General features: G+C 41.1%; 1 protein-coding gene across 1 annotated transcript in view; it reads left to right on the top strand.

Moving 5' to 3' along the window:
• Positions 1–4,453: 4,453 nt before the first annotated feature.
• The window catches only part of LOC105891170 (myosin-binding protein C, fast-type-like), a 42,846-nt gene continuing 30,147 nt past the window's right edge, over positions 4,454–17,152 (top strand). Inside the window, exons 1-2 of the mRNA XM_031561272.2 lie at positions 4,454–4,582; positions 12,068–12,188. Of these exons, the coding sequence (XP_031417132.1) occupies positions 12,167–12,188 (22 nt within the window). The 5' untranslated portion in view covers positions 4,454–4,582; positions 12,068–12,166. The remainder of the gene's footprint in view (positions 4,583–12,067; positions 12,189–17,152) is intronic.

Genomic DNA, 17,152 nt, shown 5'->3' with positions numbered 1-17,152 from the left:
TACAGTTTACAGCCTCTGCATGTTCCCCAACAAATGGCCTGCATTGCATTAGACTGGTCACATTAATGCTCAGAAAGGAAAACAGTATAACACCAGTGGATGTTAGCAGCTACCTTGAAAAGACACACATGGCAACATTCAGGAAGAGATAGGCCTAACTGTCATTGGGTCTTCTGTGTATTCGCTGTTAGATATGTAGTCATAACTAGGGTAGAATACAATTTACACTTGCTGGGTAACACTTCTTATTGGCACATACTCTAATTACTTAACAATTACTTCATAATTACCCAAACAATCAAATCTTAAAGCATGATTTTTACAGTTCTAGAAAGTTCCATGACTTTATTAAGTTGGTCTTAAACTGTACCATCTGCTAATCACTGATGTCTTGAAATATGATTTGAGTGTAGTCGCATTATTATTATTATTATTATTATTATTATTATTATCATTATTATTATTACACATTGAAGTTTTCAGACTGCCCTGTCCAGTTAAATAAACTTGAATCATTTCAACTACTCAAATCAAAGCCTTTTGAAAACAACTCAAAGCCATTAAGTAATCAGGTTGGTCATCTCATGTTTAGAGTGTGTCCTTATGGGTATTTGTCTGAAGTGCACCGTTGCATTGTGGGTGTGTCTCACTAAGCTGTGTCAATTGGTGTGGCCAATAACAGCACCTGACTCCAGGGTCAAGTGGCAGGTGGTGAGCTCAGTAAATCAACGTGAAGAAGCAAGACAATCAAGTCTTATGGCACGTTATGGAACTTTTGTAAGGTTCGACTCGATTGATTGATTTATACTCTATGTATCCTTGAAGAGGTTCCATAGAACTATTCATTGCTCTACTAAGTTAAGAGATTAAAACATTATCAAATATTTATTTTGTTGAGCTTTCATGAATGTTATCAATCTTAACTGCAATAGTTGACATTTGTACTGTTGTTTGTCACAACATTTTTGGTAGTGTGGGCTCACTTTAATTACCTGATAAAGATTTTTCTGCCTTCTTTGTCATTCATTCGAGTTTTCAGGGAACTTCAGATTTCCTTTCTCTAATAGCACTACAAGCCCTCTGTCTATAAATGCCGCTATGCATTCCCAGCCTGCTGTTTCTGTGTTGATTTATGAGGCGCCAAACCCCACCGAAAATAGAGAGAGGAAACGAGAGATAATTCCGATAAAGGAGGAGTTGCTGTGCGAGAAAGGGCGAGTTACTCCACGATACATGTTGGCGTTTAGTGGGCGTTAGAGACCGAATGTATAGCCTTACGTTTTACGATTACGATTACCATAAACGGTATTTTGAAGGTAGGTATTAATGTTTAGCTGGAGGAGTAAACTGTTTCCAAAGGGCAGAACGTCTGCGTTCGCGCACATTGGTGTCTCTCGTGTCAGAGTATACTAGGTTTGCTGATGCGTCTTTCAGCGCACATTCATTCAATCACAGAGAACATTCTGGATATCTGCAATATATGTCTTTTAATATCAGATATCCAAAATGAAGAAGAAAAAAATAATCCAGATATCCATGTCATTTCACAATTGGTATTACGACTAGTAAAAAGCCAAACAGCCATGTCAACAAACAACGTAGAGTAACATTCCGGATGAGCACTAACATTATACAAAAATATAACTAGTACAATATGAATGTAAAATAATACATATATAAATAATAAAAAAGTGTTCATTAGGGATGAACACTAAAATAATAAAAAGAATAACAAAAAGCATGGCAAATGTTTTGCTAAACTACTGCTATGATTTTTAGCCCATTTACATTGCTTCCTACGTTTGAATGAAAAGTATGTGTATAATCGAATCCAATGTTGTTGGCAAGGTAATATACATTGTACATTATATAAATTGGATACAAATTGTAATTTATTACAAACTAGCTGAGATAGGTTTGCTAGGTTTTCAACTTTCAAAGCTGACTGATTAATTGCTTTTTTCTCTTTGCATGCTAGTGTGTGGCGGGACAGATTACTTTTTATCATCCAGAAAAACCGCAACCGCTTTCGTTGTTTTACTTGTCAACTGTCATTGTTTTACCGCTAGATGTGAGACCACTACAGCTAAACTCAGGACGAAGTAAATAGTTTCAGTTTGCAACTCTGCATTAGTTTGCTTACTTAGACAGTATAATTCATGAATTGCTAACAATGTGTGGAGTTTGGATTTCAACGATTCATTTTATGGTTTTCTTTTCATGGTAACCTCCTCTGAAGTAGGAAAAAGAGGAGGGAGAGGTCAGATGAAAAGGAAGAAGTAGGGGCAGGGGCACCCTGGGGCTGTCACAGAAAAGATACATCTTCTGTATACCCTGCTATTAGTTTTCACCACTGGGTGTCAGTATTGAGTTACCTAGAGTCCTGCCTCATATGTAGTTATAGGTTCAGCTGCCTTGCTGCTGCAAACTTCCTCAGTAAACAGAATCCACCCCTCCTTCATCTAATGATTCACTAGATTATGTGCAGCTGAATTTGCTGTTTGATTAAGTCTATTTAATTGATATAATATGATGCCCTATAAGAAATGCACTGAGGGCCATTGTGTGTAGTGTAAAGGTACATTTAATAGAGAAATACAGTAAATTAAAATTAAATACTCAACATTTATTAACTTAATTAATTAAATGAAGATAAAGAAAATCGACAGCAGAAGTGTAAACTCAATAAGGGTAATGAGTAGGCTGTAGGGTGTAGTCCTATACATTACATTAGAGTGGATGCTATAACTTTGTTTTGTTTTTGTTTGTTTGCTTTAGCGTCATGGATTGCTCTGTGAATATATTATCAATGAAATACTGCTCACCTCCGTCTCCTTCAACTAGGAGGTGGGTTGAGGAAACGGTTCAAGAATCTGTGCATGATGAGGGCTGCTGTTGCCACCTTCTATATGTGGAGAGATAACGAATCACAGGTTCGATCCAGATCCGTTTTCCACCACTCAACTAAAAGCCCCAGAAGATGTGTTTAGAAGACAGGTACGCTGATTTGGCCGAAATCTGTGATGCGAATCTGGGCTGATAGTGGCAGAAATTATTGGAATGGAGCAATTGTTTAAAAAGTGTGGGGGGTGCGCTCTGCACAATACTGGCCATTGTGTTATGTTGTCGTGTTTTTTTTTTTCTTCTAAAAAGTGCGGAGTAGTTTGCATAACCCAGCTACAGGGATAGTAGTTGGATGTCAGTTCCACCAGTGTGGGACGACCAGGCATCCCCATGTCTTTCACTGAGTTGGATACGTTTTTTGCCTGGTGTTATGGCGGCTCTGCTAAACTCACATGGGGTTGCCAGATTGAGGACGCTGAACCTATAGGAACGAGCACAAGACGAGCGCAACATTAAACTTAGACAATGGCGAGCAATGACGAGTCCTACACTGCAAGTTGATCAGCTAATCAATGTTTTTGTTATTTGCAAATTATAAACCAGATACTATGTGGATTTTGTATACCTCTGTCAGTGTTGCCTAGATGCATTGGCTGGCTATGTACAGAAGCCGACGCTAAGCTCATTATCCCGAAGAAGAAATGCTCACTGCTCCGAAAATGTACACTCTGCAGTTGGAGTTAGTAGCTACTTCCCAGTCCCCAATAACATATTGCTCAATTTACCCGATATCGTATAAATAATTGCACATTTATTTCCAAGTAGCAGCCTACTGTTCTTCCTTGCAACCCGATGCAGATCGCAGTTATGAAGTGCCCCCGCCGGTGTGTCAAGTGAAGGAACTGGTGAACCATTCGATCTTTTTAGAGTCGGAAGAGGTGGGGGAGACACATCTCTCCAATATTTGAAATTTGGACTGCAGTACCCATTTTTTTTGGCTCAGAGCTTGGCGTGAACTCACACTTAAACTGCATGCCACGTTTATGGGTGTACTCAATATTTAAATAAAAAGATATTGAAGTTGCCTGGCCAACCCGACCGACCTACAGAGCGCTCTACTCCAGGGGAAACCTCTTCTATAGCTACAGGTTTGACCTTAAGAGAGCCTTTAAATTGCATTACAGCATTAGGCCCTCGAGAAACCCTATCTCCTTATATATCTAACTCATTATAAATAAATCAATACGATATGAATAGCCTAAACTAGGTTAAAAGGGAGTGGAAATTAAAGAGTATATATTCTGATGCTTTTTCAAACGAATGCAATTCGCCATGTTATCCTTTCCAACCCACTCTCATTAGCTAGACGACTTCGGGGAGATATGCAGAAATCTCAGGACACCAAAGATCGAGAAATAAATCACCATATTCCAGACGGGGAGAGAATTCATGATGTATCTAATTGTGTGTTTGAAGTCTTTAATGCAATTTCTTCGGTATGGCTTCATTAACCCCCACAAGTGTAGCATTTCATTCAGAGTCTATTTAATATCTATCTCACGTAAGATATAAAGACTGCCTGCGCCTTCATACTGTCAAAGTAGATGTGAGCTCTGTCGCTCGTCATCGCCGTTATAAATCACAGTGAGCTTGTCAATGAACACCACAGAGTGTCGCTCCAATACTGCTTTTCCCTAAGGAGCGATTCTGTGTTCACTTCCGGCATCCGGGACCGAAGGTAATTAGTTTGCTTGTCTCGCTAACTTGAATCTCTCCATCGGCATCCGCAATATTTAACGTTAATGCATGTATTGTCTAGATTAATATTTCAAATAAAAAGACACATACGGTACATCAACTAACAAGGATTGTGGTCACGACTGAATTATTTGACTCTGTGTGGGTGGGTATGGTGAAGGAACTTTGTTAATGAGAGTCGTATACATTTATCACCAATTCACCGATATTAGAACTCCTGTAGTGTTCGAATGGTGTGTTATTATGGTTGAAATTACCTTGGGTTGCAAATGTTTATGCTCGTGTGACGTTTGAGTTAGCAAATAGCGAACTCAGGTGGTTGTAACAGGTATTACGATGAGTGTGTAATCTGAGATGAAATTTTACTTAAAAAGACAATACATTTGGCATTCAGTGGTTTGCAACTGAAAACATAGATGAGATGAGAGAAAACACGAATTCCTACAGCTATACCATAGGCTACTGTTACAACATTACAGTTCAATTACAGTACCAATACATATGTCACCTATGACTAATTACCTTATCATTTTCAAACCTATTATCAATATCTGGAGAATATATAGACAACATAGACACATCACCTCATAGTTGTCACTTTGTGCAAGTCTCTCAGAATACTACACAATGTTTACATCATCTTGAGTATGTTTGAAAATGTATCCTGTATTACAATACAACCTTTCTTCACCTGTTCAAACCTGAGAGGAATGGAATGTATTACCTTTCAATACCATTATGTTGGAACAGTATTGAATCTTTATTTAAAACCAAGGCCTTTAGAACATGTGACCTCCTGGACTTTCAAACTCTCAAATGTCAATGTCAAATGTTCAGATGTGTGGCATGTCTCTTGACCAAGTGATATGTTATAAACTGCTGGTGGTTTATTGTTAACAGGAAAAATGTTAAAATGAAACACTTTAACAAGACATGATAAACCATGTAAAACCTCTCGCTTTACACCCTGTGAAAGTAAAATAATATTGACATTTCCTAGTGTTGCAGTTCCCCAGTGCGGCACATCTTGAGTATGTTCTTTGTACTAATGGTATAGCGAGTAAATACTGCTATAGGCAAAGCCTCTGGCAACCCCCACCTCACATTCCCTCCTGGTTTATGCTTAAAAATAAATCAAGCTTGCTTTTTAGCCAAACTGTTTCATCTATTATACACACTCTGACAGTGGAAATAGTCTTCCCTTCATCCATGGCAATTCATTTGTATCTCCACTGACCTGGAATCAGTGGTCTCTCGCCCATTAGATGACTCCTTTATCTGCGTCAATAGGCATCTGAGGAGGATTTTAAATGAGACAGAAAACAAGCACTTTAGCTCATCTGGGCATCCCATAATGAGCCGAGGGCATCATGAAAGGACTCGGTAATGAGTCAGGTACTGTTTCTGAGTGGCAAGACAAGAATGCGGAATCGTAGTGGTGGTTGTAGTCAGTGTGGAATGTCATCAGGTTCTACAAGCACAAGAACAGGAAGCCTTGCGTTTTTTGGCGCAATGTTAAGGGAACATTAAGTAGATTTGAACATGAATTGAAGGATAATTAAAGGAGAGGGAGAAATGAAAAGACATCTGCTTCCATATCAAGGACACCTCCATGTGTTACGGTTTCAAGAAATTTAGTAGCATATTTAAATATAACAAAAAATATCGACATGGTAGATTTAAAAAAAAAAAAGTGTGAGTAACAGCCATGGGTTAATTTTAGTGCTGTCAAACGATTAAAATATTTAATCGCGATTAATCGCATTTTTGTCATAGTTAACTCAAAATGAATCGCGATTAATCGCAAATTTTTATCTATTCTAAATGTCCCTTCGTTTATTTATTTTTTCCATCAGTTTATTTTTACTTTAATGCCCTTATCAACATGGAAAAGTTGTTTTATTTTATTGAAAACCAATATTGCCAAACAGGGCGGTACAAAATAAAATTATAAAGTGCACATTTCAGGTAAACAAGGACTCAGTTAAACCATGGCTTAATATTTTCTTTTTTTCAAGTTTGCTGGGAACATAGCAGTCAGGCCTCTTATTTCAGAAACATTGAACCGTAACAGTTAGGTTACCAATAAAAGGTAAGCCTACTACTTCTTTGCTTTCAGCCAGCTGCCTGTTGACATTTTCAGACAACAGTGAAGCTCGCTTCTTTTGCACAACACAACTTTTAAAAGTAAACTTTCCATTCAGAAGCTTTTTATCATCCTTTTCGCCGTATCGCGCTCACCATTCACTCAAACCGTAACGTTAGCCTACTAAACAGTTTGCGAGGCCAAAAAGAATGTTAATCTAAAAAAAAAAAAAATCGCGTTAATCTCGCGATAAAAAAATGAACGGCGTTAAAATGGGTTTGCGTTAACGCCGTTAATAACGCGTTAAACTGACAGCACTAGTTAATTTATCAGAGAATCGAGATACTTTACTAAATGGATCTCATGTAGTGGGCCATATCTTTATTAGGACTGGGAAAATATCTACATTGAGCACACTTGTCAAGCGGAAAAACAACCCAATTGCCTACATAAAAACCTTAAATAAATAAATATTACATATATATAAATATTAGGGCTGTCAGCGTTAACGCGTTAATCTATGCGATTAATGCGGCCGCGATTAACGCGATAAAATATTTTAACGCAATTAACGCAACTTTATTTGTATAGGACATGCAGTTATGACAGGAAGCGAGGCGGAGAAGAGGTCGGGAGAGAATTGGGAAATTACATCAGGCCAGACTTGAACCTGTTTCCCCTCGAGCAATGTAGCCCGTAAGTAGGGGGCTTGGCCTACCATTTTATGGGAGCGATGAGGGACAGGTGGGGCTTGAATAGCCCCACTTGTTCAAAGTGGGGAATGACAGAAAAAGTTTGAGAACCACTGCGGTAGTTGAAGATGGAGAGAGCTGAGGGATTGTTGGGCAGAAAGTCTCCGTTTAAGAGCCAAAATGACGGGACAATCGACAAAACTAAAGTTGTATGTAGCATTTGTCAAGCTGAATTTAGCTATCACAGAAGCAGCTCGTCTTGAAGTTATCACCTTAATGCAAAGCACCCGACAGAAAGCAGTCCCAGGTTAGATGATCGCCAACCCACACTCCATGACTTCTCTAGGAAAATAACTAGACCAGTCCGTGAAATAGTTGCCATTTGGGTTGCCAGTGACTGTCGGCCCATCAACATAGTTGAGGACAGTGGGCTGATTGAGGTGATTTGAATTGCTTCAGGGGAAATTCTTACGATTTACCGTCGAGGGGCACCATTGTGTTTAAAAAAAAAAATACAATTAAACAACAGTGTCTAAAATACACGCTGTATGAAGTGATTACTCATTAATTTATAAGATTTAGTCTTAAGAAGAAAAAAAAAAACCGTTTAATCGCGATTAATCGCGATTAATTAATTTCAAAATTTGCGATTAATTAGTTAATTTTTTTTATCGATTGACAGCCCTAATAAATATACAATAAATATTATCAGTAAAAATAGTGCTCACTTAAGCGCTCAAATAAATAGGCCAATTTGATTAAACAATTGAATAATGGTGGCTGGATAATGGAGTGGTTAATGCAATGGATTATCACTGTAGATGACAAATACGAGACATCAACATTAATTCATTCAAAATAAATAAATATGAAATAATATAATATCAAATAAAAACATCATGCATCTGTAAGAGTGACAGTAGTTGCAAGGGATCATCTGATCACAGCAAATCAAATCAAAATGAGGAAATCCAGAAGTCCTCTCACAGAAACCTCCTCCATCTGAGGATAATCTCATTGCTTTTCTGTCACTCCCCAATCTTCACCAGATCAAGCCAAACACACACATTGCAGCATCCAATTTAATGCTGATTTAACATCACTTAATCAATCCGACAGCTGATCAGCATACACCGTAAACGTAAATGTATGGCTATTAAAGATGACCCATTTGAAGATGTTTGTTTTTGTTCCTAATCTAAACAGGCAGTAATTCACGAGGCGTGTGACTGTGCTGAAGTCAGTGGGCGTGATATTTCCATCTGGGCTCCTTGAGGCTGCCACCCCTCTGGCCAGAGTGGATCTGATTTCAGTCAAAAATAGTCACCTTCCGCCTCTCTCGCCAAATTTCTCTCTCTCTGTCTATATCTTTCCCGTCTCCCTCTCCCTCTCCCTCTCCCTCTCCTTCTTAATCTATCTATCTATCTATCTGTCTGTCTGTCTGTCTGTCTGTCTGTCTGTCTGTCTGTCTGTCTGCCTGCCTGCCTGCCTGCCTGTCTGCTTGTCTGTCTGTCTATCTTTTAATCACTTTTTCTCTCTCTCTCTTCTTAATTAAGCTCTTTCTTTATTTACTGTATCTGTCTATCAACCAATCTATCTATCTATCAATCATTTTCTCTCTTGTTCCTTTTTTCTATAGATATATCTGTCTGTCTGTCTGTCTGTCTGTCTGTCTGTCTGTCTGTCTATCTATCTATCTATCTATCTATCTATCTATCTGTCTATCTGTCTATCTGTCTGTCTGTCTGTCTGTCTGTCTGTCTGTCTGCCTATCTATCTATCTATGTTTCTGTCCGTCTGTCTATCTATCTATCTATCTATATATCTGTCTGTCTGTCTGTCTGCCTGCCTGCCTGCCTGTCTGCTTGTCTGTCTGTCTATCTTTTAATCACTTTTTCTCTCTTTCTCTTCCTCTCTCTCTCCCTCTCTTCCTCTCTCTCTCTCCCTCCCTCTCTTTCTCCATCTCTTACTGGCAGAGAGCCCTATCCAAACGCATGGATCAGCAGTGGATCACTGTCTATTTCTCCGTGACTGATGAGGGTTTTAAATCACCAACTCAACGACCTGCATCCCTCCTCTGTTTTCACTCCATCTCTCCCTTCTTCGCTCTCTGCCTCATCATCATGTCACCCTCTCTTGTTTGTTTATTTTAAAAACAGATTTTCACTCTTTTTATTTATTTATTTCTTACATTTTCTCTCTCTTTCTTTCCTTCTTGCACCTGGTATAGGTTTTTTACTACTTTTATAAAAGTCTTAAATCTTCACATTTGCATTGTCACTTTCAGGAAAACTCCCTCCCTCTCCCTCTCTCTCTCTCTCTCTCTCTCTCTCTCTCTCTCTCTCGCTGTCTCTATCACACACACTCTCTCTCCCTATCTCTCTCTCAGGTGGCTGGAAGGCAATTGTGACCATTAGAGTCCAGAAGACTTGTTGTCAACTTGGTGACACTGGCCAATTAGATTTGTTATATATAAAGTCAACGTCTCTCTATCTATTCCTCCCTCCCTCTCTCCTTTTGACCCTATCTTGTCCTCCCTCCCTCTTTCCTTGTGACCCTATCATGTCCTCCCTCCCTCTTTCCTTGTGACCCTATCTTGTCCTCCCTCTCTCTCTCCTTGTGACCCTATCTATCTCGTGGGTGTGTGGGTGTGAATGAGAGGGCAGAGCTGGAAGGCCCAGCGGGGTTGCTCTTACAGTGTTCACAGCTTCACGCAGTTCTCTCTCTCTCTCTCTCTCTCTCTCTCTCTCTCTCTCTCTCTCTCTCTCTTTCTCTGTCTCTCCCTCTCTCCCTCTCTCAACACAGCATGCTAGGGCACTGGCAGGCGCTGATGTGTCGTAATGAAGACGTTCATGTAATGGCTGTTGTAAAGCCTTGCTGGGAGTAGATTTACTAAAGGCTCTAGCATATGCTAAAGCGCCAGCTACCAACTAGCATTCGCAGTATGACGGCCGTAGCAGTTGGGGCCATTTGTCACTCCTGCGCCCGTAGGACAAGTGATAACATTTTGCTAATGTGATAGTGTGCCGCGAGAGGCAGTCTTATAACACTGTGTTTGTTTTCTGCGGTACAAAGGCATGTCTGTATCTGTATCTGTATCTGTATCTGTATCTGTATCTGTATCTGTATCTGTATCTGTATATGTCTGTATCTGCATCTGTGTATGTGTATATATTGTACATGAAAATAGATAGATGTGCACTCATTTTGATTCTTTCCTCAGGTGTCTGTGAACAAAGGTTATGTTTAGGTTTAGTATACATTTTATATTTACAGTGCAGCTTTGCATTAAAGCTATGTGTGAGTCTTATTTCATACATTGGCATGCACAAACTATGAGGTAAATCACTAATACTTTACTGATTCTGGTGTTGTTTATGCTTCAGCATTATGGTAATTAACGGAACCTTGAAGTCGTGTAAAGTAAGTTGTTACTACATTAGTATTTATTCTAAAGCAGATGCTTTAATACTAAGCTACTTACTGTATAGTCAGGTGCATTGTAATCAGTATTATGGTAATTAGGGTCTTCCCCGACCAGAGCTATTGATCAGCAGGAAAAAACAAACCTTCACAAACTCACATTTGCACATAATCCAAAGAAGCATTAACAATCTTCCTGATTTATGATAAACCATTCATAAACCACTCGCTCTGTGCGTGTGTGTGTGTGTATTTGTGTGTGTGTGTGTGTGATGTGTGTGATATGTGCATTTACTCATGTTTGTGTGTGTGTGTGTGCGTGCGCACAAGGTCAAGATGACTCGGGCTAGTTCTCAGTTATCAAAGGGAGATTCCGCTTCTAATAAAGCATCTGATGAAATATGCTTGTAGATTTTCCAACTATAAATTATCACAGCCATGCCTAGCCTGTGAGTTAGTGTTGTCATCAAGGGTTAGAGAGGTCATGTAGAGTTACAGGAAAACAGTACACATCAGCTTCTGATTATAGCCAGTTGCTCTGTGAATATCTGGTGCAATCTTGAGCAGAATTGTGATTGTTGTCCATGAATAGATATTTGTGTGTGTGTGTGTGTGTGTGTGTGGCCAGCTAACATACCGACAACCTTTGGGAGTATTTGTGTGTGTGTGTGTGTGTGTTGGTGTGGGTGTGTGTGTGTGTGTGTTTGTGTGTGTGTGTGTGTGTGTGTGTGTGTGTGTGTGTGTGTGTGTGTGGCCAGCTAACATACCGACAACCTTTGGGAGTATTTGTGTGTGTGTGTGTGTGTGTGTTTGTGTGTGTGTGTGTGTGTGTGTGTGTTGGTGTGTGTGTGTGGCCAGCTAACATACCGACAACCTTTGGGTGTATTTCCTCCCAAAAGGTCTTGTCACATTGACCACCACTTCATCTCTGTGTCTTATCACCTATTTATCTCTTTGCCATCTTTGTCGGCCTTTCCCATTGAACAGCATTTGGCCTTTTTAGATTCCTTCTTGGTCTCAAGTGACGGCCCATTCCATCCATCCCTCTGCCTATGCCTCTCCCCCCGCCCTCCTACCCTCTCTCTCCTTCTTTCTGTCTCTTACTGGCTCTCTCTCTCTCTCTCTCTCTCTCTCTCTCCTTCTCTCTGTCTCTTACTGTCTCTCTCTCTCTCTCTCGCTCTCTCACCCCTCTCTCTCTATATCTCTCTCTCTCTCTCTCTCTCTCTCTCTCTCTCTCTCACTCACCCCTTCTCCTTATTCCAAGTTCCAGGAGCGTCTGGGATGACAGAGGGAGTGAGAAATAAAAGGGGATAAACGAGAGAAGACCACAGACGACTCCAGGGACAGTCAGTCGTGCAGCACCATGCCTGAGCCAACAGAAGAAGGTAGTGAAACTTCTTTCATGCTGTTTACTGCCGTAATCAATGTTGTGTTTTTGATGGAGCCTCCAATTAATCAGACACATCCTCGAGTAATTAGTGTCAGTGTTTGGAATGAACTTTCTTTATGTTTGTGGTGGCAAGACCTTCGATTTGAAGCTGTTAATACTCAATGGAGAAGCTAAATCCTCAAATAGAAATAGTTTTTGCGTTGTTAATTGATGAAGTGCTGTTATAACACGTTGAGCAGTGAATGAGGCAGGGCATGATATCTGGTGTGGGAGAGAAGGTTGTATACGGCTGAAGTGTGAAACACAGGGGCATTCAGAATTTCAGCTGAGTAAAAAGTTTTGCATAACATCATAGATTACTTCTAACAGCAGCACACTGGTCCTAGTAATTCTTTTACTGCATTAATTGTAATCTCAGTTTATCTACCTATCTTATTTACCTATCTATCAATCTATTTATCTGTCTATCTATCTATCTAATTTTAATAGTTTTAGACATTTTGCATTGTAGTTATAAAACTCTAAGTTGAAAATGAAAAGTTTGGGGGTGGTGAGATAACTTTTGTAGAGAGTAGAGAGAGAAGAGGACGAATGTAAAGGTTGGGCTGGGGGCATGTAGAGAGAGAGAGGGAGAGACAGGGGAGGGACAGAGACAGAGAGAGCTTGGTGACACTGAATAAACATGCCTTGTGTTGTGGATGTTAAGAGAGAGAGAGAGACTGGGCTAGTCGAGGGACCTTAAAAGAGAAGAAAGCAAGCGTGTAGAGAGAGACAGGGGGAGAGGGAGAGGAAGAGGTCTCTTTGAGAGTTGTTAAAAACAGAAGAGGAGAGGAGAAGACAGCGGTCAGACCAGAGGTGTCACGTGGAAGATGGAGAGGGGAACAGATGGTGCTGTTAGCAACACGCTGGGAGAGCGCTAGCATCTACACATATCACCCTGGGCTTCTCTCATGTCAGAGGTCTCTCTCACCACACACACACTCACACATACACACACAGCTCTTGATCTTCATGCACACACTCACACATTCACACACGCACACTCTCTTGCATTCTCACCTTCTCACCCCACCCCTGTCTCTCTCTCTTACTCTCTCCCTCCTCTCTCTCTCTCTCTCTCTCCACCAACACCAACACACACACACACACACACAAACACACACACACACACACACACACAAATACTCCCAAAGGTTGTCGGTATGTTAGCTGGCCACACACACACACACACACACACACACACACACACACACACACACACACACACACACACACGTAACCTATACCCCCCCCCCATTGCACCTCACATATAAACTCAGCCGTTCATCATGAACATTGGTGATCTAGTTTCTCCAGTCAAGTTTGAGTTCCGTCTTGTGATTTGTGGCTGCGTGTGCACTAAATTAAAAAAGAAACGACTCTGGAGCATCTTACCTATAAAGTGTAGTCACGTCTTAAACACTAGTTATGAGAGCTAAATACAATACTTTACAGCAATGGACGATATCATTATGTAAGAACATTTTATGTTTGTCTAGCCTTACTAATGATCTGTACAGGTGTGTGTGTGTGTGTGTGTGTGTGTGTGTGTGTGTGTGTGTGTGTGTGTGTGTGTGTGTGTGTGTGTGTGTGAGAGCTTGGCTGGATGCGCTAAGGCCTGAAAAATGGTGTAGCTAAAATCATTACAGCCCAGGGAGTACAGGTTTAACACTTGACAGGTCAATTGAAGTCTATAAGATTTGTGTTGGCAAACGTCCAGTCCTGTAGATTGAAGTACAGGGCTGTATATGTTATGTGTTATGGATCCCACAGTTTACAGAGCTGAGGGAAACGTCGTTAAACTTTACTCTTGAGATTTAGTGCTTCAGAGCGCTGGTGCTTTAGGCCCCATTGAAATACTGCTCTTCTCTCTCTCCTTCTCTCTCTTTCCCTTGCTCTCTCACTTTCTCATGTCACCTCACCTCTCACCATGCCAATCAGCTCTTTCTGTCACGCTGTCACAATAAATCACCATGGGATACGGTAACCAGAGAGATGACCACTGGAGATCAATACACTTAGTGGGTTCAGGAAACCGCTAACCTAGCAACAGAACCCTGAATAGAGAACCAGCTCTCACCTGATATGGAGACTGTATTATAATCCTGTCAGGGTTTTAGCATTACTGCCAACATCAACAAGTCTTTCCAAGAAGTCAGCAGCTAGCGCCAGTGCTTACATGGCTGAGACAAGTCTGTCTGCAGAATATTCATTAATCGGCTATCCTAAACAGGCCGCGAGTAGTCTGCCGACTCAGGAGATTGGAGTTATTGACCACAAATAACTGAAGATGCTCGGGTTAGGGTGATGATCTGATCATGGTTCAGATTAGTTGACACTTAATTGACCTCTAGTCGACCGCTAGTTTAAAGTTAAGCTTGGTTTGTCATGTGTCAAACAAACACGTCCACTAAAATAAAATAGCTTTCGCTAAGGCAATTGGCAGTTTGACATGGAACCAAACTGAGCGAGAGTAGCGGGGACTCTGAGACTGAATAAGCTGGGTCCATAACAGAGAGCGATGCCTTTTATTTGTGTGTGGATTGTGTTGCGGCTGAGTGAGGCAGCTGAGGTAGCATATTCTACTGCCAGAGCCTCGTGTCAGTGTTGAAGCCTCAAACTCTAGCAACCAGCATGACTACCCTCGCAACCAGCTTAGCAACCACTTCAATTACCATACCAACTAGCACACGGTTTGGCTATAGGCTGGCATGATTATGAATAAGGAATGCAACTAGAGCCCTGAGAGATGAGTAGAGGAGAAACACATGAAGACAAGGTGATAGTGAGGAAGTTAGGTGGATCTGGCTGTATCAATACACAGAATATTCTATATGCATTAGGCCCAGATACTATGACATCTTTAGACAGGTGAGAGCTTCCAAGATAGTAGAGAAAAGGAGGGATGAAAAAGTTGGGCAGGGGACATTTCGAGAGAAAGAGAGAGAGAGTGAGATAGAGCTTGGTGAGCGACCAAGGTCATACATGAGACCTAAGAGAGTTTATGTCAGACACTATACTTGAACCCTCCGTCACCTTGTCGTAAACCTGTCATGGCAGATTACATATCCTGTCATTAGTCATCATGACAGTTGACTTTCACTTTTCTTTTTACCATAATCCGTTTTTTTTCATGACAACAAATCAGTTATTGTCTGATTCTATGTTATATGCTTATAGTCTGTCCTGGAAGCTGTCCTGTCAAATAAGCCTTTCATCTTTGGACACCAGCTGACAATCATTACATTTTTTGACAGGCAAAGAAAATGACACATTTATGAGAGGAAGGTCAAATGAAGTGTTTCGGTTAAAACTTTATTTTAATTGGATATTTTCAGACACCCAACAAACTGTTACCTCCCTGTATGCTAGCTAACCCTACACCCTAACCCTTACCTGACTTTAGCCCAAACCTTCACCAAACACAAATTCCAGCCCCAAAATAAACCATAACTAGTGCCCTGCCCTCACCTTTAACCTAACCTCTAAACCCCAGGTCTAAGCCTAATGCTATGCCTCACTATCAAGAGGGAGGGTGTTGGATACATTTCCAAGGTTTCCTTGGAAAATGGCAAGTGATGATTCCACCTCAGACACAGCTCTCTAACTGCAGTCTAGTAGAAACAGTCTAAGTCTAAGCAGAAAAGACAATGAAGTTACAGTCAACTGAATTAGCCAAAAGTTGTTGTTGTTTCCTAGCTGCTGGAAAATTCCAGAACAAGTAATGGTTGCATGCTCATGGCCAATTGGTAGCCTAGGGAGTCAATAGTGTCTTGTTTTCAGGCTAGATTACCACATCTGAGGTACAGAAGATACAGAATTGAGGTATTCAGTAACAACTGACAAAGAATAAAAGCACCCTAAAGCATGCTTAAAATTAGAAGCTCAGAGAGGTTATTGTCAGAGAGTATTTTTAGGCCAGTCTGCACTTTCATTGAACTTTGCTGCAGGTTTTGTTTGTATTATTGTTGGTTCACTCAGAGTGGCCTGCTCAGGCTGTCTGTCTGTCAGGAAGAAACATCTCTTTGACATTTTTATTCCTGTTGACCCCTCCCTCTCTCTCTCTCTTTCTTTCCCTCTTTGCTCTCTCTCTCTGTCAATCCACATGATCCTCTTCTCCTTCCTCACACCTCTCTCTCCCTCCTTCTCTGCTCTCTCTTAGTCCGCTGCTTTTTCTCTCCCCTCCCCCCTCTTCTTCAACCTAACTGCTCTTCTCTTCTCCCTCACTCTTCTCCTTCTCTCCTTCGATCTCCTTACTCTACCCATCCCTGCCCCCGCCTCTCCCTCCCTCCCTCCTTCCTGCTGACCTTTGCTGGTTGTCTCATGTATCATCTGATTTATGGCCTCGGGTTTTATGGCCGCTCATACATGCTGTCGCCCCTCAAAGCTGCGCTTCCAAGAAGGGGCTGCTGCCGCCCGTCAGATGCTGAACTCTGTCACGATTCAGTCTTGGCCCCCCAAGTGCTTCTGCTGAGCTCTGTGGGGAAGAGAAAGAGGGAGAGAGAGATGGAGAGAGAGAGAGAGAGGTTTCACACTCCTTTATGAAACCACAGAAGTCTTTACTTCTGTTTCCTTCTGAGGAAGAAGAAAAAGAGGGCGAGACAGAGAAACAGAGAGACAGTCTGTCTGCCTGAAAGAGAGAGAAAGAGGGGAATGGATAGAGACAGGAAGAGAGCAAGGGAGTTACCGAGACGGACAGATACAGAGAGTGACGCAGAAAAACAGAGATGGTGTGAGATGTACACACACTGTTTCTGTTAGCTTAGCTCTTGGGGTATCACATTAGCACTGTGCTTTTCAGCATGTAGTGGGGATCACTGAATTACCTCACTGTTTAGTCCAGCCTTATTTTTACATCCCCAATCACGACTGGCACCTCAATCTTTTTTTACCCCCTTCATTCCCTCCTCTAACTCTTAT

This window comes from Clupea harengus, chromosome 23 (genome assembly GCF_900700415.2).
Source record: "Clupea harengus chromosome 23, Ch_v2.0.2, whole genome shotgun sequence".
Lineage (NCBI taxonomy): Eukaryota > Metazoa > Chordata > Actinopteri > Clupeiformes > Clupeidae > Clupea > Clupea harengus.
The sequence above is the reverse complement of the archived record's forward strand: the minus strand, read 5'-3'. Positions and strand labels throughout refer to the sequence as shown.